A 26,965-nucleotide genomic window follows, 5' to 3' on the forward strand; every position below is an offset into this window, starting at 1 on the left:
GCTATGAGTGAAAAAAATTTAAGAAATCCTGAAATAGACTGCTACCATTTAGATTTAAAATTGGAAGGATACCTAATTGCCTTAGTGTACTGCAACTCAACCCCAAAGCTCAAAAAATCCACTAGCTTCAACCTCTGAGATAGAATAGGTTGCAGGATATGTTATATGTATCATATACAGACAAAAAGACAACAGGACCAGGAAAAGAGGCACACAACAATTTATTAAGGCTCCCTTGGGAGAATCCTCGATCTTCAGCTTCCACAGGCCAGTCCCTCACAAGATATTCCACCCAAAGCTATTGCTCTTGCTATCTCTAAACAGATAAGGAAAGGCAGCTTGGGATCTAGATTTAAAGCAACCAGGGAAAATAGTAAATTCTACAAGTGTGAGACAAAGAAATGAGCACATAGCATATATAGCTTCCTTGGTCAACAGACCAGTTTAAGGGGTGAGATATGGGGAGATGGGGAAGGGTAGGAAAGCTTTTTTAGAATTGGGTTAACAAAAAAATAAAACCTTTAAATTAAAAAAATATATCTATGAATTTTATAATCTACATTTAAAAAAAGAAAAAAAGCCCAGAGACTCACAAAGAAAAATTTTAAAAAGTCTTTAACTGGAAGAAAGAAAAAAATGATGGCAAATTAACAAGGGGAATAAATGACTACATCTAAACTCGAGAATTGGAACCACAGAAAACTGTTTCCAGGTTGGGCCCAAGTCTCAGAGAGATGTGAAATAGACTACTATAAGTGGGAAGAATAGTAGTATTATTAATTTTTTCAGGGTGAAATGCATGATGGGGAAAAAGGTGAAGAGCCAGCCTGAAATGGAATTGAAGTTTTCATTTGCAAATTTTAAACATCTAATTTCTGGGAGTTGTTTCTTGAGCCTCTCCCTTTAACCCTGAGGCTGCTCCCATCCACAGAACCCTCAGCATACTCTTATAATAGGTAAGGGGAATTGTTCCATAAGTATTTATAAACCAAGGACACTTCACTGGGATATATATATATATAATATGAATCATGATGTCTGTAAAATACAGTGTCTTCCTGTAACTTTTTTTGAAAAGACAACCACATTGAGTTCTAAAGGTACAGAAAGAGATCCACAAAAGTTGGCTTAGAGAAGTTAAGAGAAAGGTTCATTTAAAAAAGTCACAATACAAAAACTATTTTAAACCTGATGCTTGAAGATAGGCAAGTCTGAGATAATAAAGCACTTCTGGGAAGGGGTTTCAGCTGCTTTGTAAGAAGGCCAACACATTGCTCATTCACCAAAGAAGCTCCAATCAATTTTTTAAAAAAAAGCCCAACAAAAAATAAACTTCTTTTTGAAAAGGATAGAGATGATTGCAGATCTGTAAAAGGCCTTGAGAGGTTTAGAAAGGTTAGCTTAATCTTTCTGAATGGCAGAAATGGGGCTCTGATGATACCATCTCCATGACTACCCAGTCTGCAGCCATGGCAACGAGAGGCTAGTGACGTCTTGCAGGGCAGCAGAATATAGCCATCTCTAGTACCAAGGGCAGGGGCTAAACGCTCTAGTCCTTCTCCATGCTGAGAAGCAAAAGGCCTCCTTCAACAAAGGGGACCGAGTTCAAAAGATGGTTTGAATTTGTACGGAACAAGGGAGGTTGGGGAAGGGGACCACAGACATAGTCCTTTGCAGAGAAAGCAGTAAGACAACTAATGTAGGGTTTGGAATCAAGCCCTCTTTCACAGCAGGAGGCAGAAAGGACCCCAGCCTGCTGTCAAGAGACTGAGGATCCTAGTGGCTCTGCTATTCCTTCACTATGTGGCTTTACGAATACCTTTTCTTCTCTCTGGGCCTCAATTTCTTCCCATGTAAAATAAAGGGGCTGAACTAAATTGTAGACCTGGAACTAGCAGGTGCCTTAAAGATCATTTGGTCCAACACACTCAGGATCTCTAAAGGTCCCTTTCAGCTCTACCGTTTCAGGTTCTAATACTCTGCGTTTTATTATGTGCTGAGACCACTTTCTAGACTGAGTAAATGTGGTAAGGGGAAGGGGGAAGATCAGTCAGTACTTGCCCTTTCTCTGGGCTGCCAAGATGAGCAATGGGCCAACTCAACCAAAAGAGGTATTTGAGCTACAAAAGGATTATCAAAAAGCATAAAAAGGGTAAGACACCAAAATCATCCCCCTGTCTGATCTCTTTCAAGTTACCAAAGCTAACTACTCATTGGTTTGTTCTTATGATCACTAGATAGTCTAAGCACATCAAACTCAGCATAACAAGACAGAAAGCAGAAGGAAGAGGAAGGAGGAGGTAGTGGGGAAATCTCTTTCACCTCATTCACTCTTTGCAGGCTAGAGGCTACTTTGGGTCCCCAGCTCAGCCTTCCTTCTGGACAGCTCAGTCTTAAACGGGCCTAATGCTTTGCCCCCATAATACCCTGAAGCATGTCTATGGGCAGCGGAAAGACAATGGTTGAGTTTTTCTCTGCAGCAATGGTTGTCAGGGTCTGCAGGTAGCGCAGTTGGAGAGCGGCAGGGGACTCGGTGATGACCATGGATGCTTCTTTCAAGGCCCGAGAAGCATTCATCTCCCCTTCAGCAGCAATGACCTGGAGCACAAGGAACAGGAGTGAATCACTCAGTCAGGACGTCCCTATTTGAGCAGTGACACACACAATGGGGGCCTGCCTGCTCAGGACTTGTTTGCTGCCATATTATCTAGGAGACTGCAGGGTTGGAGCTGCAACCAAACTTTAGAAATCATCTGGTCCAATGTTCTTGTTTTATAGAAAGGGAAACTGGGGCCTTAGCAGGAAAGGTAGCATGATTAACAGATTCTTCTACACCACAAGGAACAACTCTTATCTCTCTGTCACTAAGATTTGCCAGATTCATAACTCACCATCACCTTGTAAAGCTCAATAAAGTACAAATAAAAAGCACCTATTTTACAGATGAAGACTCTGAAGTTCAGGGGCAGGAAGTGACTGCTGATCAAAGTCATGTAGCTAGTGTCTGAGAGAGCTGGAATTGAAACTCAGGCCTTCCTTCTCCAAGACCACAGCCCTTTCCATCACATCATCTGGAAAGGATTGTAAAGCATTCATTTTCTCATCAGTACCTTAAAGCTGAAAAGACTTGTATTAATTCCACTACCCAGCATCAACTCATCATAGTGAGTAGTCCACACATCCTAAAGCATTATGGAATAGAATCATTCTACTCCCAGGTCACTCACTGTTAAAGATAACTTATTTCATGGGACAATATTTTTGGTTGAAACCAATTCAATCTGCATTTTGGAGAGGACCAACAGGTCTTCTTGTTATCTGTCGTTGGGATAAGCCCAGGCCATACATTTAGGGAGGCTCTGACAAGCCGATGCTCATCTAGAAAAAAGACTAGAATGACAGGACTGGAAATATGAAGAAACGGGATAATTAGCTTCAAGAATAAGCCATGGTAAGGAGAAGTCCAGAAGACCAGAGTTCAGTACCTGCTCTGCCAAATATTGGCTACGTGACTGTGGCTGAGTCTTAGCCTCTCCCTGGGCCCAAGCAATTCAACCACAGGATGCAGCAGAGCACTGGTCCAGCACCAAAAAATAAATAAATCCAATAAACACTAAGCGAAGAGCACCATGCTATGTGCTAGAGGGCACAAAGACAAAAAACGAAAGTCCTTTGGACTTTGTGGGCTCTGGAGGAGAAATAAATGAGCTAATTTGAAGAATTCAGGGAAGTGGCTTATGGGAGGAGCCATGACAGGTAAGAATGATATGATTTTCCTCAAATGCAGGTTTGATCGTGTCACCATTTCTACTTAATAAACTGCAATGTCTCTCTATGACCTCCAGGATCAATGGCATTCAAACCCTTTCCTATATTAGCCCCTCCTATCTCTCTATCTTTAGATACCTTACTCCCTGATCTGTGCTCTTGGATCCCGAGATACCAGCCTCCTGCCGGATAAGATTCCTCACCTCTCATTTCCAGGGGCTCTCTCTGGCTGTCCCCTAAGCCCAGAATGCTCTTCTGCCTCTGTTTACTGACCTCTCTGGCTTCCTTTAAGTCCTAACTAAAATCTCACCTTCTACAAGAAGCTGTCCCCAAACCCATTTAATTCTAGCACCTCTCCATTGATTACTTCCTATTTATTGTCTGCAGTTTGCCTTGTATATATGTTTTCCCCCATTAGATTGTAAGCAGCAACTGTATTTTTGTCTCTTTTGTATGTATGTGTTAGCACAAGGCCTGGCACATAGTAAGTTCTTAATAAAAATGTACTGACTGATAAGAGGGAGTGCCTTTCCAGGCATGGGAGAAAGCTTATGTGAAGGAATAAACCCGAGTCCTGTCTTCAAATCTCTGAAGAGCCAAAGGGCAGACTGCCTCAAAGGATAGAACTAGATCCAATGCCAAGAATTCTAATTCAGGGAGGTAGATTTTGACTCTAGAGGAGGAAGGACTTTGCTCACAAGGGCAGTCCTCTGGAAGAAGCTGCTTTTAGAGTTACAGTGAGGTCTCCTTCAGTGGGGACTGAAGCGAATGATGCCTTTTCGGGGAAGTTATACACAGAAAGACTTATGCTATAGGTTAGGTCGGTCTCTCCATTCCACTGAGGATTTTTACACCCTCAAGAGCTTGATTTTTGGAAAAAAACAAAATCAGGAAAGTTTTGTCTGTTTCTACTACCGAGTAACCCCAGTTAATGCACTGCATCTTTCTAAGCTTCAGTTTGCTCATCTACCAAATAAAAGGCTTGAACTAGCAATCTTGAAATTCCTTTCCAGCCCTAAATTCTATGAGAATTAAAGTTATGACTGCTCCACAATTAAGAATCCTTTCACTTAGTGAGTCAATGTGTCATAGAAAAAAAACCCACTGCAATCTGATTTCCCAAGACAATGATCGAGCAAATAGCTGTCAAATGAGTACAAATGGGCTGGGGTTTTTGTTCTTACTAATGTTCAACTAGGATGTGTGCATGGCAAGTCCAGTGGCAGTTCACCATGCACCCTCAGTCAGTTGCTTCAATTTGGAATCATGAGACTAGCTTAGCCACTTAGAGGCCAGGTGATTTTGAGCAAGTCAATTTTATTCCCCTCAACTTTGGCTTACTCACATTAGTTAAATGGGGAAAATAATACTTGAACTCACAAGATTGCTGTAAAGAAAGTGCTAAAGAAACAGCATTCACTGATATTAATATAGGAATAAATACTACTTTTTAAAGAAAGCAGGTTATAGTATATAGCCATCAGGGGCCTGAAAATTTGATTTTCTCCACATGGGTCAGTTTTTTCATGTATGAAATGGGAACAGTAATTCTTATGCTGCTACAGTGAGAATCTTAATCCCTATCTGACCTACCTTATCATGAGGTTATGAGGTAAATACTTTGTAAGACTGACAAAGCTACAGAAATGGGAGCTGGCACAAAGCAAAGCTTCTGAAAACTTTCCCACTGATGACCCCTTTTTGCCAGAGAAATTTTTATTTGACCCTCTTCTGAATCGGTCCCGAACGTAAAAGTATGTGTGCTGTGTGTCAGCACGAAGGCCTCAGTGGCGAGCCCTGCCAGAGACACCTCGGGTTCATTACACGTTTGATTTTGAATTAACTTTTGGCCCTTGCCTTCAGAAACCTTCTACTATTGCTACATTTTTTGTGACCCCCACATTCAGTCTCACGAGCCATGTGGGGCCGTGAGCCACAGCTGAAGAAGTTTTGGCATAAGGAGTCACAGAAAAGCAATGACAGATGAGGAAGCAAAGGCCTGAAAGGGAGAGAGAAGAGGGAGACAATCTCAGGGGAATACACGACAGGAAGGCCTCTAGCTGTGCCACACTGCACTCCTATCCTCGGAGTCAGGGCAGTTGTGGGTTACCTTGGCGCGGGCCTCCCGGGAAGCCTCCGCCTCGGCGGCCATGGCTCTCTGCAGCTGCACAGGTAACTTCACATCCTTAATCTCCACGCGCTCCACCTTTATCCCCCAGTCATCAGTGGCGTCATCCAGGGTGGCCTGTTGGAGACAAAAGGAATGAAAGTCAGGTATTCCCAGTCCCAGCATACGGAACAAGGGGGAGGCAGGGGACCCTGAGGTGGATGCTAAGTTCCACAGGTATGACATGGGTGGGGAGGGAGAGAGGCTGGCAAAGTTGCAGTCTGTTAGTTGTGTGTGCAGAACAATGGAAAGTCAAGAGAGCTGGTTTCTAACCCACCATTACCCACCAGTTATCTCCCCTAGATGGACCTTGGTTTCCTTAGCTGTAAAAATGAGTATAAAAAGTATGGCCAAAGTGCTGGACTCCCATCCCTGACACTTACTGGCTATGTGACTATGGGCAATGAATAAAAAGACTTATTATGTGCCAGGCACTTAATTATTAAGCACTTACTATTGCTAAATCCTAGAGACAAAAAGGCAAAAACTATTACGGGCCAGAACTCTGTACTTGAAACAAAGATTCTTATAAGTGCTAACTCAGTGGAAGTGATAAGACAATGGTTATCTAGTTTAGCATGGTGATTAATAGTTCTCTGGTTCAGTATGACTGATTTAATCTTACAACAAATAATGGTTCCCTAGTGATATAATGATTGGTTTATACTCGGCGTACTGCATATAAACTGGGACAAACTCAGCCAGACATTCATTCCATCGTCCACCTTTGTGGTGGCTGGAGCACAAGCCCTCGGACTCAGACGTTCACTCCATCTCCTGGCACCGTGGTGGCTGGCCTGTCCTCCTGCTTCCCCCACCGAGACCAAGGCCAGTCTGGAGGGCCTCCAGAAAGCTAGCCGAGCCCCAGGCAAGGAGACAAAGAATTTGGACTGTGTCCCTGGCTATTCTCATGGTGGTTACTCTGCTGAAACGAAGGCTGGTCCAGAGACTTCCAGAAAACCAACCAGAACCTTACAAAAAACAGTCCCTGTTTTCAAGGAAACCACAAGGAAGAGACAAAATGAAAACAACTACATAAAAGTCAGATATTATATACAGTGACAACGGGAGGTGATCTCATAGGGAAGGCTCTAGCAACAAAGAGGGAGGAGAGAGTGGGAAAAGCTTCTTGTAGAGGATGGAAGCCAGGAGAAAGAAGTGAAGAGGAAGAACATTCCATGAATGGTGGACAGTCAGTGAGAACGCAGAGTTGGGAGATGGGGAGGAATAGCCAGGGCAGTGTAGTGGGACCATGGAGATGACAGGAAGTTAAGTATATAAAGACTGGAAAGGGAAGAAGTAGGCAGGTTGTGAAGAGCTTTAGAAGCCAAACAGAGGAGCTTAATATTGGATCCTAGAGGTAGCAAGAAGCTATAATGGCAGGTAGGGATGAAGATGAGGTAGACCTTGGTCAGAGCTGTGCTTTAGGAAAACCACTTTGTGATAGCAAGCTCTAAATCACTGAATCAAAGGATCAGTGGTGGAAGAACCCTTTAATTCAATGGTGCCCTGAGAATATTCCCACTTCCCGAGATTACACACAGGTAGCAGGTACCAACAGCTAGGAATTAACCTAGGTTTTTGGGTTCCTTTTCATTATCACCCTGTGGCTTATCTGGGCTTCAATTTCCTGTTAAACCAGGGGACTGGACTGGGTAACACCTAAAGGCCCTTTCAGCTTTAAATTCTAGGACCTAATAAAAGTCCTCCTGCTCCAGTTTGGCAGCTACCTGGGAGGACATTTCTGGGGAAAGACTTTGGGGCTTTCTAACCCAGTGACCCTCTCCACTCCACCACCTTCTTTTCCAAAGCCTGTTTTAATTCCCAACTCTGGGAAGCCCTAATTACTGATGCGACTGGCGAACCACCTGCATGTTATGGGCAATCTCCTCCCGGTCGGAGAGGATCTGAGAGAGATTTTTGGTGCCGAGGACATTCCTCAGGGTTGTCTGTGCCAGCAGGCGCGTGGCCGAGTCAGCGTTGGTGATGTTGGCCACTGCCAGGGTGGCATTCTGGACACGATAATAAACCACTCCATCCACACTGACAGTCACAGAATCTTTGGTGAGAATCTACATGAAGAAAAGAAAGAACTTTATGTTCTTAAGTATATCCTGCAGGAAATAATGTTTTTTTGTTTGTTTTGTTTTGTTTTATTTTTGAGACCAAAAAAAGCGTTTCCGGTACAATCCCTTTATTCTTTCAAGGCCTAACCCCAAGCATGACCTTTTCCATGAATTCTTTGTTGTTCACTTGGCATAGTGCCTAGCACATAGTAAGTGCTATGGAAATATTAAATATAATAATTATTCCCTCCATTAGAAATCAACTAGCTTTTATTATTGGGTGATGATATGGCTTTCTTTGTGCCAGGCAGTGTGCTATGTGCTAGATATACAAAGAAAGGCAACATCAATCTCTGTTCTCAAGGGGCTCATAGTCTAATGGGAAGAGACAACTTACAAGCAAATATATACATACTACATGTTTACAGGACAAACTGGTGATGGTTCCTCACCTCAGGCAGCATAGAGAAGGCGCTAAGTAAGATTAAGGAGAACTGACTAATAAAGTCTTCAAGATGGGCTTTAGTTGAGACTTGAAGGAAACCAGGAGAATCAATTAGAGAGAAAGCCTGGAGTCCTGTATAAAGAAAAGCCTGCAGATCCATGTGGAGAAGAGTGAGATATAAGGATACTGGAAAAGAAAGAAAGGGCTAAATAATGAAGGGTTTGGAAGTCAAAGAGAGGATTTTATATTTGGCCTTAGAGCACAGACAGATTACCTCTTCTTAAGTGGGCCCTAGTTGAATTCCTAGTAGAATTCCTTGCATTGACAAAATTATCAAGACCCGCCGCCGGCCTCCCCCCATCCCCCCAGTTAGAGTCAGAAGGCCACGTTATGCCATCAATCTCCCAGAATATTTTTCTTCTATGAAAGAACCTACTGGTACCTCACTTCTTCCTTATGTCCTTTCAGGCTTAGCTGGATTACTAAGCATCCCAATATCTGGTTCATTGGGAACTTTTCCTGCCTTAATGGCATCTTTCCCCTTATTAATGGCAAGTTCCACTAGGGAACTGGCACCCTATCTTTCCCCTTCTCAATATCTAAACTCTTTTGGAATTTAATGCATTGTCAACAGTGTAATAAAACCTTTGCTTCTTGATTTGGACAAGGTCTAAGGATTCTTTTGAGAAACTTTGCAACACTAGCTGAAAACCCCAACATTTGGTGGCCGATATGAAGAGAAAGTCCTAGCACTCAATACTCTTGGGGTTCAGTGCTTCTGTATCGCATGCCCCATCATTATCGCACTCCTTGTATTATATCATGTCCATCTTATACCTCTTCTCCATCCTGCTCCCTGATCCTCCCCCCACCCCCCATATCCTGCCCTTGCCAAGTAAAAGTGTATAAACTCTATGAAGACAGGAACTGGATAAACTTTCAACTTTGGCTCCTCACTGTCTATACAGTAAAAGGTAAATAGCGTAGATTGTACTAAAGGTAAAGGACAGAATTTGTCACATTTTCTGAGGTCTAGTGAGAAGACAGCCCAACAATCAGAGGACATGAGTTCAAATCCTTGCTCTGACACTTAATAGCCCAATTACATCAGATAAGGCAATTTGACTTCCCAAGTTTCAGTTTTCTTATCTAGATGCAAGACTCCCTCTTGGGTTACTATGAGAAAAGGAATTCTGTAATGCTTAAAAGGCTCTCAAATTCAGGTTCCATGGAGTAAAGACTGTTACATTATTTTAAATTACATCTCAGAACCTAGCAGAGTGCCTGGCATACAAGTTTAATATATGCTTATTAACTGACTGATGGGTAGAGAAATGTGAGCTATGATTATCATATCATTCAATTAACAAGGAGCACCTGCATTTTAATAGGAGACAAAGGCATGAATCACAGAATCTCAAAGTTGAAAGGGACCACAGGGACCATACAGTCCAAACCATACCTAAACAGTAATCCTCCTCTGTGATTACACTCAACCGAGTATTTGTGCAGCTGGAGTTTAAGAACTCAAGGGAGGGAAATCTATCTCTGGAGGCTGTTTAGTTACTCTGTCCTCTTCCACCTGGAGTAGAGAAGGTCTAATTGCCAGTAAGTTTTGTCTTATAGTAGGCCTGGATTTGCTCCTTTGTTCTGTTCCAGCATAGCTTTTAGTTCTGCCAGTCCTCACCCTATTCAACCCCATCCCCAGACTTCTTTGGTCTGAATATCTCTAGGTACTTCTCCAAATTTACAGATTATCCCTATTTTCAAAATATCAGCACTATCTGGAGGGATGTGGAGTAAAGCCTGGAGAACAGAAGGCCTTCTGGCCTGTTTCCTATCACAACGAGGAAGATAGGAACCACACCCCAGCAAATTCATACCTTTTTAAACCAAAAAAAAAAAAAAAAAAAAAAGGAAGATTTGCAGTCTGTTACAACTTCTGTCTGAGTTAGCTAATCTTTTCTGAAGAAAAATCTCTAGGACTGAAGGGAAAAGAATTATCTCTTCTTATTTTCTTCATCTGGAGGACTCTACCATTAAGTGTGATGACCTGCTCTGCTTCATCCTGTGTGACAGTTTTCTGTAAGGAGCCAATTTGGCAATAAGGAGATGCTGCACCACCTAGATTACTCTAAAAGGAAATGGCAAAAGCACACATTACTCAAGGTCGGGGCTTCAGGTGGAAATGGCTTCACTCCAAAGGAGGAATCCTCCTGTAGCCTTCTACTTCAAAAAGGAGACCTGACTTCTCTACCTAAGAAATGGGCAAAAGGGAGAATTAAGGCTAACAAATAAAGACCTCTGATAGAGAAGTCTAGACTAGCTGACTTGAGGCTTGACTCCCATTTCCTCAACTATAAAACGAACAGTTTGGATCAGCTGATTTCTAAGGTCCTATCTGACTGTTGTATGAGTCTGGGGGGCCCCACGGGCCTTTCTGGTACCATTTCTCAGGGCACTTCATATTTCAAGGACTTTCCTCGTGGGCACAATGGGAAAGCCCTCACACGCCTCTGATGATCTCACATTCTGTGCTCCAGGACCCTTTCCAGGCCTTCTGATTGCAAACCTTGCTGCTGCTCTTCTAAAATATTCCATAGACAGTTGATCAATGATGGACAGAGGTAGCTACACCCAGAGAAGAAACACTGGGAAGTGAATGTAAATTGTTAGCACTACTGTCTATCTACCTAGGTTACTTATACCTTCGGAAGCTAATACTTAATGTGCAACAAGAAAATGGTATTTACACACATGTATTGTATCTAGGTTTTATTGTAACACATGTAAAATGTATGGGATTACCTGTCATCGGGGGGGGGGAGGGAGTGGAGGGAGGGGGGATAATTTGGAAAAATGAATACAAGGGATAATATTATAAAAAAAAGATAATTGTATAAATATGTTTATATATATTGAATATTGTATAGCATATATTGGATTGCTTACTATCTAGGAGAGAGGGTGGGGGGAGGAGGGGAAAATTTGGAACACAAGGCTATGCAACTGTCAATGTTAAAAAATAATGCATGCATATTTTTTGAAAATAAAAAGTTTTAATAAAATAAAACAAAATAAAATAAAACATTCCATAGATCCGTGGAAGCATTATATTAACAGTAACATTAGCCAAATGGGTTTTATCAAATATACCAATGAAATGATGATCACATAAAGTACTTGGGGATTAAAGCAATGATCCAAATAATAACTCGTAGTTTACAGATTCAGTGGTTTCTAGAAATATAACAGAGGCAGTAGAGGCAGTCAGATCATCAAATTCCACTTCTGTCCCTTATTACCTGGTAGCATCTTGGAGAAAATCACTTCAATTTCTCCAGGCCTTGGCTTTTTCATCCACAAAATGGGCTTAAATTATCCAAGGTTTCTTCTAGCTTTCTAGCTGTGATCCCATAATGCCAAAGAAAATCTTTGCTAATGTGACTTTTATCCATGTTAACATTCTTTCTGCCTCCATTGCCTCAGCCCAGTGTTTATCTCAGGCAGAATGTTTACCTTAATTCACAGTAAATCCACAAGGGACAAGAGAACAGAAGCCTTTGCCAAGTGCATTGATCAATCTCCTGAGGACAGGAAAGGTAGCTGAAATGTAGCATCTTAGAATAACCCAGCTCCATTGCATCAGTGTCTGCAGAAAGCAAGGGTAGTCCTTCCAAAAGGGGCTCCACTGGGGACAATCCCTTCACTGGGAAGAGACTAATAGCCTGGGTCTTTCACTATTGCCCAATAGGCCTTTCCCCACCTAAGGCTGAGAGAACAAGGCCACACTTCAGTGGAGAGTAAAGGAACGTGTTGTAGTTACTGATTCCCAAAACTATGGCTTTCTTCCCATCTTTCTTCTCTTTGCTGCCATTAGCCTACCAGAGTATAGTGAAAGCGAAGGGAAGCAGGAGATTTGGGCTTCAGACCCAGCCCTGCCAATCATTTGCTGTTCTACCCCGAGAGTCCATCACCACCTTTGGGATAAACTCCTGGGTCACTCTTCATCAGTACATGATGGCTGGACCAGCTCTAAAATGATACATAATACTAGCTAGGGCATTTGGAGCCACAGGATGTAGGTTTTTAGCTCAGTTTTTCTACTTACAATGGGTAAAGTCCCATAACTTTTCTAAAGAGATTGAACTAGATACCCTTAGGGTTCTCCCCTTCTAGCCCTAGACCCTATGATTCTGCATTCTAAAGTTCTTCCAGAGGCAGCTAGGTGGCACAGTGGATAGAGCATCAGCCCTGAAGTCATAAGGACCTGAGTTCAAATCTGGTCTCAGACACTTAACACTTCCTAGCTGTGTGACCCTGGGCAAGTCACTTAACCCCAATTGCCTCAGCAAATAAATAAATAAATAAATAATGTTCTCCTAGGCTCACCATTCTAGGATAAGCTATAATTCACTGTGTGCCCTTAGGTAAATTGTGTATCTTTTGGGGGGCTTTTTTTGTCTTCTAATGTGAAAATTTTAACCTTGATTTACAAGAAAACTTTCTAATAGTCAGTGTTCAAAATGGACTAGAATGAGTGGTTTCCAGAAGTAATGGGTTTCCTTTCCCAGGAGGTCTTTAAATAGAGATTACAAGAACCTTTTCCAGCTACTCTGTAGAGAGAATTTCTTTTCAGCTATGGGTTAAATAAGTAGCCATTGTGGCTGTTTATAAGCTGAAATTCTGATTATGGGATGACAATATCAATTGTTTACTGGGAGGGTTGCTGTGAACATCAACTTGGACATAACAAAATTCATCTTAAACGTGCAACCTAAAATAAAAAAGTCAAGACTCTAAGAACAAAAGAGCAAGATACAGAAAATTATATTTTCCACTAGAAATCCATAGAAGAGAAATGTTAAGAATGAAGAGCAACTTTACCTCTTGAGGAGGAATATCGAATGAAATGGTCCTCATGTCCACTTTGATAAAGCTGTCAGTGCAGGGCAAGATAAAGAAGAGCCCTGTGCAGGAAAAGAATCAGAAGATTAATGAGACAGTGATATCTAATGACTTTATTTTGTCATTAAATCAGAAGAGAATCAAATCTAACCAATTTTACATCTAGACTGACATGCAAGGAGCCAGTCTGCACAAGGCCATTCTCTATCAACCAATACATTTTTCTTAACCAAGACCCTGTGACTAGTCATGGGAGACTAGTCTCTGTGTCTTTCTGATTTCTTAAATACAGTATAATATTGTTCATTTTTCTTTTTAAAATTAAGTTTTACTGAAGTCTTTTGTTTGCACATGAGTCTTTTCCAAATATGACTGCCTGATCTTCCTCCCCAAAATTCTACCATGTAACAAGGAAAACCAATTAAGCAAAACTACTCAACAATGACCTAAACGGATATTGTATTCCACACTTAATTCCCCCAAAAGAACTGTAAGTTCTTAGAATGTCCTATTTCTGGGTAAATTTCACTCAAAAGCTGTTGGAGAAAGTTGGGTCTTTGGAAGCAACAAATTTCACATCTGGCTGCCTCTTCTGTGTACATATTAGTTTTGTGATCCAGGGCAAGATATATAATTTCTTTGCCTCAATTCCTCATATATAAAATGATAATAAATTCTACATACCTCACTTAAAAACGTCCTCAAGACAATCAGGTATTGTAGTAGATAGAGCACAGTGCATGAAGTCAGGAAAATCTGAGTTCAAATAAAGACTCAGACACTACTTGTATGGCTCTGGGAAAGTTTGACTCAGTTTTCTCATCTGTAAAATAGGGAAAATAGCTCCTGCTTCCCAGAGTTGTGAAGAGTGAGCATTTAGCATAGTGCCTGGCACAGAGTAGCCAATAAATACTTATTTTCTTCTTTGTTTTCTTACAGGATTGTTGTGAGAATAGAACAAGGTAAGAAATGTTTTAAAGTACTTTGCAAATCTCAAAATACTATACAAATGCTAGCTATTATTATCTATATTATTAGTTTTATCTGGTATCCAATGTTTCACTCTCCACATCTAGCAGGTAGGTTTAGACATCAATATGCAACACGACTTGGAATCATGATCTAAGTCTCACAGGTACTAGCTGTGTGTCTCAGACAAGATAATTTATAGAAGATTGGCTGCCTCCTTGCCGACATCCTCCACATCTCTACCTGCTGAAATCCTTCTTTTCTTTCAACAGGCCTCAGTGAGCCTACTTTTCTCATGGTATGATGGAAAGAGAACTGGCTTAGAAGAGTCAGGCCAAGTGGAAGCCCCAGTTCAGCCAATCATTAACTGTGTTAATGTGTCTGTGTCATTTCCTCTTTCTCCTGTGTAAAATGAGGGGATTGGATGAGAAAACATCCAAGGTCTCTTAAGCTTAATAGTTTATGAAGCACAAAAAACTGCTTGATAAGCATGCCCCGGGTTGAGTCTTTCTCAGGGCTTAAAGCAAAACTATATTAGGAAAATCATCTTTGCACTGGGCTCCTTCACAGGGATCACTGTAGGAAATGCACTCCAGAAAAGGAAATTCTAAGAGTGTATCACGGGTCAGGGTAGGAAGATAACAAAAGGGAAAAAACAAGCAAAGAAAATTTAGATTTGCTTTCTTCTAGCTTATTATTTTCATAATAATAATAAAATATTTTCAGTTCAAATATCAATAGATTTAACAAGTAGATTTACCAGTAAACAGTAAACTTTCAAGTCCTCAGTAGTTTTTAAGAATATAAAGGAGTATTGGGACCAAAAAGTTTGGGAAGCATTGTATACCAGGTGGATCAAACTGGATTTGGAGTCAGAGGTAATGAGTTCTAATTCTTGCTGTCGGACCCCAGCAAGTTACTTTCCTTTCTGGGCCCCTATATAAAGGAAGTGATAACATTTATAGTGCTCACCTCGCAGGGGGTTGTAAGGAAAGAATTTAAAAGGTCTCTGTACACATCATGGGGCAATGCTGGTCTAACTCAGCATCTATGATAGTGTCATCCTTATCATTAGGGTAATTGTCACATTTATGTAGCACCTGCTTTGTGCTGCCATTGTACTGAATGTTTTCCAATTAGTATCTCATTAGGTACTATTGTTCCCCCTCCCCCTTACAAGTGAGAAAGCAGAAGGCAGATGGGGGTTGACTTGCTCAAGTGTCTAAGGCTGGATCTGAACTCAGGGCTTCCTGGTTCTATCTACCACACCACCAACTGTTGAGATAAAATAGTTGAGGGGGCATAGTATGTATCTTGCCAGAGGGCCGGCTGCCTTTGTAGTGGATAACAGAAGGAGTTCTGGCCTTAGAGAAGAAGTGCCATCATCGAACCTTCCTGGGCTTGCTGCTTACCTGTAGCCCTGCCACAACACCTGCATTGCCCACTGGCAGGCTCTGCAAAAACCAAACTGTCTACAACCAATCTGAGCTGCTGTCACTGTCCTAAGTTACAAGTGACTCGGTCAGTCTTCATCCCTGGCCCGATGTTCTGAACGCCTCGGCACGCTAATCAGGCTGGACTCCCCGATGTGCAGATCTTGTCCTGTTCTCTCCTGTCGGCTGTCTCCTTACAAACTTCTGCTGCTCCTGCCAGGCCCCGTGAGAGTCTGGCTCGTCCTACGGTGGGCTCTTCCCCACACTTCCCTGTCGAGAAATCCTCTTCTTTTCCTCTCTGATCTCTTTAATACATTTACCACATTCTGACTTAGTTATTAGCATCAAGAGACTCTTCCATCTCATTCCCTTAAACCCTCTCAAATACAGATACTATGTTGATTTTCATCCTTGTCATGAGGTATTATATGCACATGCTAAGCCTATCTGGGCAGCTAAGCCTAAAGTCAGAAAGGTTCATTTTTTCCAAGTTCAAATCCTGCTTTAGATACTTTCTAGCTGTGTGACACTTATATCTGTTTGCCTCAGTTTCCTCATCTGTAAAAAAAGCTAGAGAAAGAAATGGCAAACCAGTTTAGTTTCTTTGCCAAGAAAACTCCAAATGGGGTCATGAAGAACCTGAAATAATTGAGTAACAATGAGTCCATCTTTCATGTGGTAAATACTTAATACGTGATATAATGCCAGGGTGGAATTAAACTATTTACTGAATCAAATTGAATTTGAGATTCTTCCATGGGTATGAAAGTGGGAAGAAGTAACAGATGATGCAATTAAGCGGAGTAGATAAAAACTGTTCTTCTCTGATAAGGACAATTCCTGATACTCTCACTCACCTGGCCCTTTGGCTCCTCCCTGCAGAATTCGACCCAATCTGAAGATGATGGCTCTCTCATATTCCTTTATGATCTAGAAAAGGAAACAGCAAATTATGTTCTAAAGAGACTACAATAAGCACCTTGAGGTCTTTTCTTTGTGCCCCATCTCTTGCCTAGTGCAGGAGTCTGCATGCAGCAGAAGTTTAATAAATGTTTTCTGAATCAAAATTTAAGTTCTGATTGAACATCCTGATCACAACCTCTACTCCATATGAGTTAGTCATTGCAGGCTGATCTTTTTATGCAGATAAAATCTAAGAGTATAAGTGAAGGAAGTAGGAGTGTTTAACCAGGAGAAGCCTAAGGAAAGAAGTGAGAAGGAGGAACAAGGCTTATTGTTTTCAGATAGCTGAAGAGCTTCTATGGGGAAGAACATGGGGTTTCTACTTAGCCCTGGTGCTGCAGAATTGAAGTCCTATCAAAAGTATCAAATCAGTACAAGTCACAAAGAGGGAGGTGATCATTTGCTGAAGAAGTTTGTAAAGAGTGTTCTTATTCATTTGTGACTTGAAGTAGATGACCTTGGAGATCCCTGCCAATGTGAAGGATCTATATGACTCTATGAATGGCAAGTGGGCAAAGGGAAGGTTGTGAAGTGGTAGATTTTGGCTTGAAGTACAAAAAAACTACCATCAGGGATATCTTTGTCCTATCACCACTGTTGGAGATACTACATGCTTCCAGAGGAGTTAGAGTACCTAGTTAGAGAGTACCTAGTATCCAGGGTCCTACTCAACTCAAAGTTTAATGATTTGGTACTCAATATCTTTTACCTAATAGGAAGAAAAAATTAAGACCTTGTAGATTCTTCTGTTTTTTCCCAAGTGGCAGGAATTAAATAAGTAAGAAAAGTCTGCAATAGACATAGTAAATGGAGATCTTTTCACAATAGAGAAGACATGGTTTCAAGAACATCCACTCATACACAGGGTCATATGACCTTGGGCAAATAATTTCATGTCTTAGTGCCCTAGGCAACATACTAAGACCCCAAAGTCGCAGAGCATTTGCTGATATTTATTTAGTAGTTTCCTTATCCAGAATTCCCTGCACCAATAAAATCAGAAGACTAGTTTTTTAAAAAGTTGGTAAATACTTGGTGGGTGTTCTGACACTTACAGCAGGAAGCGGAAGAGGAAAGAGGCTATCATTATCACTGACTGTATCCTATAAAGCCAATGACCATCTCAGAACCTGTTTAACCTATCAGGACAAAGGAGAAGCCTCTCCAGAAAAGCTGACAGAGATTCTTACTTTAGCCCTTACATAAGTCCAAGAGAAAGTTCCTAAGACTATAGTATTCAACTTCTTCATAGAAGTAGTAGAAGATTGAATTTTTCAAAAGGGAAAGCAAGGAATAAAAGACAAAGTGATACACTGAAAAGAGAAATGAATTGGGAGTAATAAGACCTATATTTGACTCTTGGCTCTTTCACTTACTACCTCTATAATGTTGGGCAAAGTAGTCTTCCCTTTCTGGGAAGTTGACTCATTGGTAAAAAATGAGAAGGTTGGACTAACTACTAGATGGTATCTAAAGGCCCCTCCCAGCTCTAAAGTCTTGTTCCTATGGATAAGAAAAAAACCTATCCACAAATGAATCCACACACATTAAAACAAGGAATCACAACCCCCTTTTCAAAGTTTCCTAAAATAAAGGTTCCATTACCTTTATGCACATCCAAACTGAGAATGGGAAGGTAATAGCTGTGAAGATGAAGGATATAATCACTAGAATCCATCCACAGCAACCAAGGCCCTTACTGGGGCTTTCTGTAGAAAAGAATATATAGTTCATGTTATCAAGATGAAATAAAATCTTGAGGATCATTATTGTAGTATGACAATACTATAGGGAAACAAAGAGTTTAGAGAGCTAATCTGATATATTAGTGAGAAAACGGAATTAATCATCAAGAAACTTAGATTTTTGTTTCAGCTCTGCCACTAATTCACCTCATTTCTCTGCGTTTCTCTGTCCTTTGTAAAATGAGGTGGGGTGTAGAGCTTCTTAAACTTTTCTCACTTACAACCCCTATTTGCCCAAGAAAATGTTTACGTAACCCTGGGTATATAAGTATATTAAGTAGGTATGCACCATAACAAGATTATATGATGATAAACTGAAATGAACTTGGATTTTTTCAACAATGAGGTGGTTTGAGGCAATTCCAATAGACTTGTGACTGAAAGCCATCTGTATTCAGAGAGAGAACTGGGGGATCACAACATAGTACTTTCATTTTTTTGTTGTTGTTGCTTGTTTTTTCCCCCTTTTGATCTGTAAGAATGATACAGAGTACCAAGAAATTACAAAGGGAAAAAAGAGAACTGCGTGTATCAGAAGGCTTGATGCAATCAATACTGTGCCTACAAGTCACAAGTACTGATTGAATAGTCAACTAGTCTGTGACACACAGAAAAGCTTTAAGAACTAAATTTCCCATAGAAGTACCTCTGACCCAACAAGAAAAATCATGCTGGAGGACAGATTATTTCTTTTATATCACAGTTAACAATTTAATGATGCAACAAAGCCAAGTAGTTGTGAAATATCCCAACCTAGAAGTTACAGAGGAAGGCGCCACTCAGGTATTTCACTTGGGAATGCCCCAAATCTTGTGTTCTGGAATGATCACGGGCTCAATCATTCCATCTTTCATCACAGCATCATATGACTTAGCAATGAAACTGATCTCGAACTACAGGATGTCAGGGCTAGATGGGATTTTAGTGTTAATCTCATTTTACAAATGAAAATCTCACTTCGTTTTACAGATGAAAAACAAGATCAAGATCAGGAAAGTGATTTGATTGAAGTCACAGAGGTGATACAACCAAGACTGAATCCATGTTTTCCTAATGTCTTTCCCAGAATCACACAGCATCAAGGCTAGACTCTACCTAGTGAGACTGTTGGGCTGGAGATGAAAGTAATAATTTAGCAAGGAGTAGTGAGGAATATCTGGATGAAAATTAACAAAGTATTCCTACTAGACTATATACTTGCCAAGGGAAGGGGTGGAGTGATAAGGAAATATTTATTTTTGTATCTCAACTAAAACCTAATGAAGAAAACAGCAAATTATGCTATTGTCAAAAAGGGCTTTGGATTTCAGGTTCTTCATTAGTAACAGGCTTTCATCCAAATTCAATTCAATTTAATTAAAGAAATATTTATTAAATGATAGTGTCTCAAAGAGGAGCTATTAGCTTACTGTCACTACCAGTTCAGTGTAACAGGAAGGGCACTCATTGCACCTGAGTTATTATGTTGGTGTCTGACTCCCCTGGAAGCTGGATGGTCCAATGGACATTAAATATCCATAAAGTCATATGTTCAATGAATACTGGATCCAGAGGAATGGGGTTCCAACATGGGCTCAGCCTGTGTGGGATCTTTGGTAAATTGGTTCACCTGGACCTCAGCTTCCTAATCTGTTAAATGAGGGTGTTTGATTAGATAAACTTCAAGGATTGATTCCAACTTTAACTCTTTGATTTCATAATCCCTACCAAGTGATTAGCTGTGTGATGTGGAACAAATAGCTATGCCATTCTGGGCCTTCCTTCTTTAGGATATGATTCAAAGAAAATATTCCTTGACTTATTTACCTCATAGGGTGATGAGAATTATCTCATCCAACACATCAAGCACTTTGTGACTGGAGCAACTCGATGGCTCCATCACTGCATATGAGGATCAGACCTGTGTTCACTGGTAGAGAGTACCTGAGGAGGAATGTCTACAGAGACCTTCTCTGCAGTGTACCACCTTAGAGATGCTGGGCCCAAGGGGCAGCTAGGTAGTACAGTAGATAGAACACCAGCCATGAAGGCAGGAGAATCCGAGGTCAAATTTGACCTCAGACACTTAACACTTCCTAGCTGTGTGACCCTGGGCAAGTCACTTAATCCCAACTGCCTCAGGGGAAAAAAAAAAAAAAAGGGAGATGCTGGGCCTCTGAACCTGGCTGGAACGTGTCAGCCGAAGAATCCAAACCCAGGTCTTCCCAAATGAGACTAGTTCTCTGCCCATGGTGCCAGGCTGCCTCCATAAATATTTTTTATTATTTTTAAAAAGTCTTATAAAAATTGTATCTGTGATATCATGCTAGGCTGTGCAAAGGTCAAACAAAGGATTCTTCCATCTAGAGGAACCTGAGAAGCCATCTAGACCAACTTTCTTGTTTAATAGCTGAGAAAACTGAGGTCCAGGACTTTCTCCAAGATTATAAAGAAAGTATTAGAAGCAGTATTTGAACCTACAGTACAGATGGTGTCTTTGGAGTTGTTCATCAACACCCAATCTTGTTTTATTATTAATAATACTGATTATTAATAACATGCTTATACAATGTAGATATATTTAATACTTATTATTATTAACCATTCCCATATCTATAGTACTTTAACATTTAAAAAGTGGTTTTTACAGAACAACCATGTAAATAGTATTCTCATTTTAAGAATGTAGAGAAGCCAAGGGCCAGATAGCTAAAGTATTTGTCCAGAGTCACAGTTTCAAAACTGGAACTCAAACCCAGGTGCTTGAGTCCAAGTCCCAGTACTATATGATCTTGGACAGTTCTACACGATCCTTTTCCAAGAAGAAATCAACTCCCTGAGAGATTATAAGAAAAGTCTCCAATGTGGTATTTTTGAAGAAGGCTAATATCAGGTTTTTTTGCTATCACAAACCAGAAACCCAAAGCCCTAATTACCAATGGTCTGGTGTTGGTGGCAATCTCCCAAGACAGCTGTGTCCAAATTGGGAATGCACTGGAGAAGCTCTGATAATGAAATGTGAGATTCCCACAGAGTAAGTCCTCTTATTTCCAAACAACATTCTTTATGGCAAAAGACAGCAGGAGGCTCCCTGCCAGGCCCAAGTCTGGCCTCCTGAGGCTCTCCAACAAAGAACAGATGTACACCATCTAGTTAACTCTTTTACTGTTACAGAAAATTTGCGATGCACTAAACTCTGAAAGGATGCAAAATGAGGAAGAGATAGAGATGAAAAGGGAGGTGGAAGAAGGGGAGGAAGAGGGAGGGGGAAGGGAGACAGAAAGGAGGGGAGAGGGGAGAAAAAGGGGAGGGAAGGAGAGGGGGGAGAAAGACACAAACAGATACAGAGCCAGAGCCAGAGTATAAATCAGAGAATGAGAATAGGGGCCTTTCCTCATCTGCAGAATTGCCTGCAGGTACATGAGCCTGGTGCCTCAGCCTTCTGAACACTGCCCAAATACTCAGGTTACTGTTTTCCTTGCTAGAAGCCTAAGAAACGATGGTCTTTTAAAACTCAAGTTTGTTCAGTGATGAAAAGAAAAGGAAATTAAGCAGTTCTCTGAAGATGGTTTATGAAGTGCAGTTGAGCACAGAACACAGAATGTCAGAGTTAGAAAAAAACCCTCGTGACCATTTAGTCCAACCCCACCTCATTTTAGAGATGAAAAAATGAAGAATCAGAGAGATGAAATGAGCCCATGGTCATATGGTAGCAAATGGTTAAATCTGAATATGAAACTTTACCCTCAATCTCCCATCATTATATAGATGATGACTGAGTTTGAAACCTAGGTCTTTTGACTTCAAATCCAATGTTCTTTCAACTATGACATTATGCCTTTGCAAATTCATGAAATTCAATTTCTAATTTAGTATGAAAAGAGAAGTTAGATTTTTGCAGAGGATTCACTTCTAGGCTTTCCTATTCCTTTGAAATGGAACCGTTCTACCATAATTTCTATCCCTTACCTCATTTGAAATTTCTCATTGGCGGCCCTTGTTAGATGGAACTTTTTAATATATTTCTAACCTCCCAAGTCTTCAGGATTACCAGAAGTCCACAGGTTCAACTCTCACATGACTGCAAACCTTGACAGGTACAAAAGGAAATTCAAATTTGCTTCCAGATATTACATCATAAGAAAAATAATTCACCAAAATAAGTAAATCCTATTGATCTACTTGAGAAGAAGTCTTGAAAGGAAAAGAGGAATTTGTAAATTTGTAAAAGGAAGGCCTGATTCTGTCACTAGTGTGATCTGAGAAGGACATGACCTCTGGGATTTTAGTTTTCCTTTTCTATAAGGGGGGGTCAGACTAGATCAGGAATTCTTAATTTAGAATCTGTGGACTTAAAGAAAACATTTTGATTACTATTTCAATATGAAATTATTTCTATATACTTATAACTATTTCAATAAAACATGTAATTCTGTCTCACCCATTAGACTACTGTGAACTCCCTTAGAGTAGAAATAAAACATGTAATTCTGTCTCACCCATTAGACTACTGTGAACTCCCTTAGAGTAGACACTAATATATATGTGTGTATGTGTGTGTGTTGTGTGTATCTATACACACATACACACACATATATAGTATTTTATTTTATATTTTTAAATACATACAAAGGCAGTTTTTAACATTTACCTTTGCAAAACCTTGTACTCCAAATTTTTCTCCCTCTCCTTTCCCCACCTTCAGACAGCAAGTCATCTGATATAGGTTAAACATATGCAATTCATCTATAAATGCTGCACACACACAAAAAATCATATCGAAAGGGAAAAAATACACAGAAAGAAAAAAACACGCAAACAACAAACAAAATAAAAGGTAAAAATACTATGTTTTGATTCATATTCAGTGTCTATAGTTCTCTCTGGATGTAGATAGCACTTTCCATCACACGTATATTGTGATTGGATTTATCTTGGATATTATCTTGGATTTATCTTGGATAATCCCATTGTTGAAAAAGAGTCAAATCTATCATAGCTGATCATATAATCTTGTTATTATTGTGTACAATGTTCTCTTGGTTCTGATCACTTTATTTAGCACCAGTTCATATAAGTTTTTCCAGGATTTTCTGAAATCAGCCTAAAATATTGTTATATTATATTATTACATCATATACATGATATGTTATAATTATTATATTATATTATAATAATACCATCTGCCCAGGACAGCAGTTGTAATAGAAAAGGCGCTAACCTCGGAGTCATCAGGTCTGGGTTAAAATTTTTACTCCAGAACTTAGCAGAGTGGCCATAGGTAAGTCACTTAACCATTCTGAGACTAATTCCCCTGTGGCTATAACACTTATACTACTTGTCTCACAGGTCTGCTATAAGGAAAGTACTTTAAGGTCTTTAAGCAGTATAGATATTACTTTGAGAAAGAATAAAAGCAAATGGGTATGAGTAAATACTATATTTTTGCCTTTTTTGTATTACAATGCTTAGTACAGTGCCTAGTACATATTGGCAATTAATAAATGTTTACTCCAATTTTATTTAATTTTCAGATCTGAATTCTTTCAGCACATCCTCTTGACATCCCTCTCCCCCTGCCATTGAGAAAGCAGGGGGAAAAATAATGATTACAAACACATATTGTCAAGCAAAAAAAATTCCACATTAGCTATGTCCGAAAAAAAAAAAAAAAAAAAAAAGGCTTAATCCTCATTGAGTCCATCACCTCTTTGTGGAAGTGGGTAGAATGTTTCATCTTGAGTCCTCTGGAATTGTAGTTGATCATTGTATTAATTAGAATTCCTAAATCTTTCAAAGATATCTCTGCAATATTGTTATGTTTAATACATAACTGTTGATTTGACTTGATTTCCTTTGTAATTTTTATGTATTTAAAAGCATTTATCTGAGGATGGGTCCATAATCTTTATTAGATTATTTAATTAACAGCTTCAAGCTTCATAGTGATAGAAGCTCTTAATATCTCAGAAAACCTTGCTGAGGAAAAGCCAATGCAATGCTATCTCTAAGTTCAGTATAACTGTACTACTAATAACATTCTTAAAGACTAAATATTTTTTTTCCAACGCTCCAGTGAACAATGGTTTGCCATTTTCTCATTATACAGTTGTAAATTCCAAGACAGTAAATGAGTAACTAAGGAATACAAGGCATAGAAAAGACAATGTTTACCCTCTCAAGTACAGTATTAAACATTCATTCAATCTAGTTGAACATGAATAAGAAAACTTTTTCCTGGAAACCAATTTTATTTATTTATGAAAAAAATTCACATTTATAATAAGCATTTCAAGTTTAGAGTGCTTTCAATTGTACGTTACTATAACTCCATGAGGTAACAGTGAAGCTATTATTAATTCCATTTCATAGATGGGGAAATTGAGGCATAGAGGTTGAGTACCTTGTCCAAGGTGATAATAAAGGAGAGTTGGTTGAAACTAATTCACATTTAAGGAGAGAAAGCATCACACAATAAAAGGAAGAGTAAGTTTGGAGGCAGTTGTTTTACATTCAATCTTGGTCTCCAGCTTTTGTTATTCAACTTTTTTAAACCACTATTTTTATAGTAAAATAGAGAAATGTAAAGCAAGGTTGGTGCTATGGAAATGGGAGCTATACTAACTCTAGAAATGAAATTGTATGTTGGTAAGGCAAGCATTAACAGATAAGGATATTGTGGGAAGGAGAAGAAGGGAGAGGGAAAAGAGAGAGGAGGGAAGGGGAGAGAGGGGGGAGGGAAGGGAGGGATAAGAAGAGGGAAGGAGAAAGGGGGAGGCAGAAGAGGGGGGAGAAAGGAGAGGGGCAGAGGGGGAGAGGAAGGGGACAAAGAGAGGAAGGGGAGAGAGGTCTGGAGGACCTGTAAGCTGATCAGCACAGGGCAATAATTCCTGAGGATTTTGTGGACAATCCCTTGCCTAAAGTCCTTCAGACACACAAGATTACTGACACCTGATTCAGAGTCAGGGGCATTTTGCCACACCCAGAGAAGGGGCAGTTTATTCAATTAAGGATGGTATGGCTCTCTGTGGCAACACTCCTCAAAGATAAGCTATCAAAGAAAGGTCCAGGAGTCAGGCAACAAGCCCCAGGCTATGCAATTCAACAGCAAAATAATAAATAAGCATCATGGAGTCACAGACTGAAGTTTTTCCTCCTCTGCTGTATGTAGCCCACTAGTCGGCCCATGTTACCGGGCACAGCGAACCAGCAAGGACAGGCCCTGGAGCCCTGGCCCAGGCCACTACATCCCCACTGTGCAGTTTCCACCAGGGGCTGGATGTCCACTACCGCCTGGAGGTCCACCCCTTCCCTCACACTGTGGGAGCACTATCTTCTTCCCACAGTGATGGGACCATCTGCCACATGCTCCCAAGGTCCAACGGGCCTCTCCATCTGCCAGGAAACGGAACGCTCACTTTAGTCTTCCCTGTTTAGAATGAGACCTCCCCCCAAAGTAGGAACCACTATTGCTCCCACACAAATCCTAGGACACAGATGTACTGATAGTCTTCCAGTGACGCCTTATGGCTCTAAGTTAATGGAGTCTCCAAAGATAAAAGCTGCCTGTAACCCAAAGAGCAAGAGAAGAACATGAGCTTGGCACACCTGGCACTGAATGGAATACATGGTTTACATTCTGTGCAATGGAGTCCAACTCCTTATTTTACAGCTGTGGAAACAGAGTCAAGAAAGATTAAGTCACACAGAGTGGCAGAAATGAGGTTTTAAGCTGCTTCCAAAGCCAGCATTTTTTCATGTACTATGGCAACACTGTTAGAGATACTCTTAGTTTTATCTTGAGGCAGATATCACCAGGCGATTGCGCTTTCTAAGTATCTAAAACCAGGTTTAGAATTTTGGTTAAAGGTTTTATTTTTTTTTTTTTAATTTATTTATTTTTATTTTATTTTATAATTATAACATTTTTTGACAGTACATATGCATGGGTAATTTTTTACAACATTATCCCTTGCACTTACTTCTATTCAGATTTTTTCCCTTCCTCCCCCAAGCCCCTCCCCCAGATGGCAAGCAGTCTTATATATGTTAAATATATTACAGTATAATTTAGATACAATATATGTGTGTAGAACCGAATTTTTTGTTGCACAGGAAGAATTGGATTCAGAAGGTAAAAATAACAGTTTACATTCATTTCCCATTGTTCCTTTTCTGGATGTAGCTGGTTCTTTCCATCATTAATCAATTGGAATTGGATTAGCTCTTCTCTATGTTGAAGAAATCCACTTCCATCAGCATACATCCTCGTACAGTATCATTGTTGAAGTGTATAATGATCTTCTGGTTCTGCTCGTTTCACTCAGCATCAGTTGATGTAAGTCTCTCCAAGCCTCTCTGTATTTCTCCTGTTGGTCATTTCTTATAGAACAATAATATTCCATAACATTCATATACCATAGTTTACCCAACCATTCTCCAATGGATGGACATCCATTCATCTTCCAGCTTCTAGCCACTATGAAAAGGGCTGCCACAAACATTTTGGCACATACAGGACC

The 26,965-nt window shown here is 40.2% G+C and overlaps 1 protein-coding gene across 1 annotated transcript in view; it reads right to left on the reverse strand.

Moving 5' to 3' along the window:
• Nucleotides 1-206: 206 nt before the first annotated feature.
• Nucleotides 207-26,965, reverse strand: part of STOM (stomatin) — a 44,050-nt gene continuing 17,291 nt past the window's right edge. The window contains exons 2-7 of the mRNA XM_074292952.1: nt 18,325-18,428; nt 16,614-16,686; nt 13,334-13,416; nt 7,804-8,007; nt 5,879-6,013; nt 207-2,598 (exon numbers count right to left, since the gene is read on the reverse strand). Of these exons, the coding sequence (XP_074149053.1) occupies nt 2,404-2,598; nt 5,879-6,013; nt 7,804-8,007; nt 13,334-13,416; nt 16,614-16,686; nt 18,325-18,428 (794 nt within the window). The 3' untranslated portion in view covers nt 207-2,403. The remainder of the gene's footprint in view (nt 2,599-5,878; nt 6,014-7,803; nt 8,008-13,333; nt 13,417-16,613; nt 16,687-18,324; nt 18,429-26,965) is intronic.

This window comes from Sminthopsis crassicaudata, chromosome 2, assembly GCF_048593235.1.
Source record: "Sminthopsis crassicaudata isolate SCR6 chromosome 2, ASM4859323v1, whole genome shotgun sequence".
In the NCBI taxonomy this organism is placed as follows: domain Eukaryota; kingdom Metazoa; phylum Chordata; class Mammalia; order Dasyuromorphia; family Dasyuridae; genus Sminthopsis; species Sminthopsis crassicaudata.